The sequence below is a fragment of the Vollenhovia emeryi genome, unplaced genomic scaffold (assembly GCF_000949405.1).
Source record: "Vollenhovia emeryi isolate VEMERY1.0 unplaced genomic scaffold, V.emery_V1.0 DF939132.1, whole genome shotgun sequence".
NCBI classification, from domain to species: Eukaryota; Metazoa; Arthropoda; class Insecta; order Hymenoptera; family Formicidae; genus Vollenhovia; species Vollenhovia emeryi.
The window spans coordinates 2,183,443-2,187,120 of NW_011967234.1; the positions used below are offsets into that span (position 1 = coordinate 2,183,443).

The window sequence follows — 3,678 nt, forward strand, 5'->3', positions numbered from 1 at the left end:
CCCCCCCCTCTCTCTCTTTCACACACACAAACACACACAACTATGCTTCATAAGAAATTATATCGTTGTATTAAGGTCATCATTACTGCAATAATTTACACGAAATATCTTTCAGCTAAGTCGTCATAAATATGCTGCCATAGTGTCGAAAGCAGATTGCTTCAAAAGCAACAATATCATGCCGTTAAATCGCTGACATCCGCTTATTGATAATCCACTTACGGAAAAAGAAATGTGCAACTGTATGATTTTAATTTCACGAATAAGGCGGTCAATGCTCCTTTTCCTTGATCACGTGCGGCGCGTACGACGACATTGCAAAAATCTCGCACGCGCTTTCCCTCTCGGCAATCTGAGAACGAGGTGGCTTCCGTGTTTCTTACTTTTATACGCGGCTCTCAAAGATGATTACAAAATATGATAGACACTGAGAGTAAATAAAAGTAAAATAACTTTTCGTCTCTCTTCTTACAAAGAAATTCATTTTTTTTACATAAGTTGCCTGTCGTGTTTAATGATAATATCAGGTTATATATTCTAACATCCATTTCTACATAGTTTATAGATTAAACTAAACTGAACAATAACTGATGCCTGTCTCTGACTTTATAAATTACTTAAAACTCTAAAAAAGATTGTCAAAGAAATTAAAATAACACTGCGAGAGATACAAAATTAAGAAGTTTCATATCTTAGGTTGTGTCTTTTAACTTCGTAAAAACATGAACGTTTGATAATAGTCAGAAGTAAGCAATGCATATGGTCTATAATAAATTTTTTGCTTCTACTCCCAGACCATTTGATATCGTGTGCGCTACACAATATTGAGATATGTTCGATCGGGAGATGCGACAGTCGAATCGGCTCCTTATTCTTTCGACCTGCCATTCACGACTTCGACGCGTTGGGGTAACGATGACTAACAGTCCGTACCGTTAGGCCGAATCGTTATTCCAGCTGGAGAATGTCAATTTCATGCGGTTTACGGTACTCAAATTGCGCGTTAGTATACACTAGCGTTGCGCCAATCATTTATCGTCATTGTCTTCATTCGTGGCAGTTGCTACAATTCTGATACCCGATGATGACAATGTGCGTTTATTACTAAAACACGAGTTAGAATTATGTTGGTTAATTAAATAAGAACTTGGTCTTTTTTGCCTGTTTAGTTGATCTAATTTAATTCATTTCTTCCATATTCATCTTTGTATTCGTCGACCGTTTACGCAAACGTTTAACAAATTGTGAAAGAAAAATGTATATATAGAATTAAATTATCAAAATCACAAAAATAATATTTAACAAAGTGTTATAGTTAAGAACAGAAACTTAACTTGTTAAAAGCCATTATCGTGCAGAACTCGCAAATGTGAAATTGCTCTATACGTATAATATACATATATTTACGGTACACAAGACATTGTACAAATTCGTTTACTTGTTCGCGTTTTTTTACACGCTGACTCAACGGGTTCGTCACCAACGCTTTCACGTGTCTTGCGAAATATGCGCGTAAGTGTAATGTACTAACACTGGTACGGCAGCTAAAGAAACAACGGTATCCGAGTGGCCACGAGCCGAAACGTTTCCGGTATGTCGCCCGCGTTTAAAATCCTCGCGACAACGACCTCGTGGAAGGTTTCTTCTCCTAAAAATAACTCGACCAGAAATCAGGATTCGCCATTAAGGTCAACGACTCGTCTCAAGGATCTCTGATTTTGATCAGGGGGCAAATGAGGCTTCGTTGTAATTGTACGTCATTAAATTGCAGAGAAATGCAATTGCGGCATCGCGTCCCCGATGATTACTCAGCAGGAATATCTATCGTCGAATAGTCGCGTTAACCAAATGTTGTGTTACAGAAACAGGAGGATGTGGTGGTCGAGGACGTCGCTTCTATTGGTACTAGTCGGGCTGGCGGGCTCTGAAAAGAATAATGAGGACGATGCGTCCAGCGTCTTCTTCGAGGAGGCTAAAAACTTCTTTTCCCAGCAGTCGCTCGAAGACATGGCCCAGACTTTTGCGCATTCGGATTCCGGCAAGCAAGTATGACAAAAATTCATATGCACTTTATATGCCAAGAATTATCTTATTCAATTTCAATGTATTTTTCAATTATTAATCTCTCGCGATTTTCTTTCTTGAAATCTTCATTAGAGAAAAGTCCCCCATTATGAGATAGCAGATTTTCAACACCCAAATTCAATCACAAATCTTTTTTCGTCACGATTACACAATCTACTGAATTTTCCACTAAACAGATTTCGCTCCAACGGCAATAAATTAATTTAACAAAAACCCTCGCTATCTCATAACAGGGAACTTTCCTCTATATCTTAATAGAACAACAATCCTCTTCATCAATATTCAAAATAGAAGTGACTAATTTTGTATAAAATTTTATTTTTAATTTGCATTAATGCCTACAAAACGATCGTTAGAAGATTCAGATATAAAGTATGAGAAATTTTAATAGGTTCGCGACATGATGTTTGAAAAAAGATCCACGGACGGTGTCGGCCAGATCATCTCCGGGCTAAGTAATTTAATGTCAGGTGGACAAAATAATCAAGGCTTTGATATATCAATGGTGGGTTCAATTCTGAGCGCCTTGAATACTGGTAAGAGATCGGCGAGAGACACGGAACATACGGGGGATTCCGGCATAGACTGGGGCAGCATAGTCAACATGGGCAGCATGTTCTTGCAACAAAATGCGAACAACGACATGGCAATGGGTCTCGTGCCAATGCTTCTAGACGCCTTGGGTCATGGAATGAACGACAACGATGCCGGGAATAAAGATCACTCGGGGCATTCCTGGTTCTTGCCACCGATATTGGAGAACATTCACGTCATGTGGGAGCATTTCAGGTAGTACGCTAATTGCATGATAAAAACGCAACGGGTGTTGTAAATATTAATCTTCCCTGATGAAAAAGTCCCTGATAATATCTTATATTTTACAAAATTTCATATTTTAAGTTTAGTCTGAAAAAGTATTTTAAAATTCTAAGAAATCTTACAATTAGAATATTTCAGTTTTTACATGTATAAATTCCATAAAAATATTATATATTTTTTCTCGACATGTCTGAAGTATTCCAACATAAATTCTTATATAAAAAAATGAGAAAATTTCCACAAAGTTTTAAAATGTATGTAGAAGTTTCAAAAGATTTATGTAAAAACTTCTGAGACAATTTTTCAGCTGAGTTACGAAATGAAGACCAGGATGATAAAAAAATGTTATAATTTAATTTCTTATTATTGTGAAGACAATTTCTCTTGAATTGTAAATTTTATACAAACATGATAGATTAATACTTTTGAAGGCGAATTAAGAATGATTTAACGCATTCGCAGCCGATGGTGAATTTTACATCAATTTAGGATCTATAGCTAGTTGCTGTTAACGTAATTTTACGTTATTTAAAAATCTGCAACTAGTTGCCGCTAATGTCATTTTATGTTATTTTATATTTATATGACGACAGACGATTTTAGAATTCGCGTTTTTTAGAATGTGATATATTATGAATGTGATTTAGAATGTAATATATTATGAAGCAATTTATTTTTATTTTTACTTTTACTTGCCAGGGCCTCAGAAACCTGCAATTACCCGCAGCTGTAGATTTTTGCACGTGGCTTCTATTTTAAATAGCGCGAATCATC

At 36.2% G+C, this 3,678-nt stretch overlaps 1 protein-coding gene across 1 annotated transcript in view; it reads left to right on the forward strand.

Annotated features, from left to right (window-relative positions):
- The window catches only part of LOC105568089, a 6,665-nt gene extending 3,787 nt beyond the window's left edge, over nucleotides 1–2,878 (forward strand). Inside the window, exons 2-3 of the mRNA XM_012023474.1 lie at nucleotides 1,863–2,046; nucleotides 2,477–2,878. Of these exons, the coding sequence (XP_011878864.1) occupies nucleotides 1,873–2,046; nucleotides 2,477–2,878 (576 nt within the window). The 5' untranslated portion in view covers nucleotides 1,863–1,872. The remainder of the gene's footprint in view (nucleotides 1–1,862; nucleotides 2,047–2,476) is intronic.
- Nucleotides 2,879–3,678: the final 800 nt, after the last annotated feature.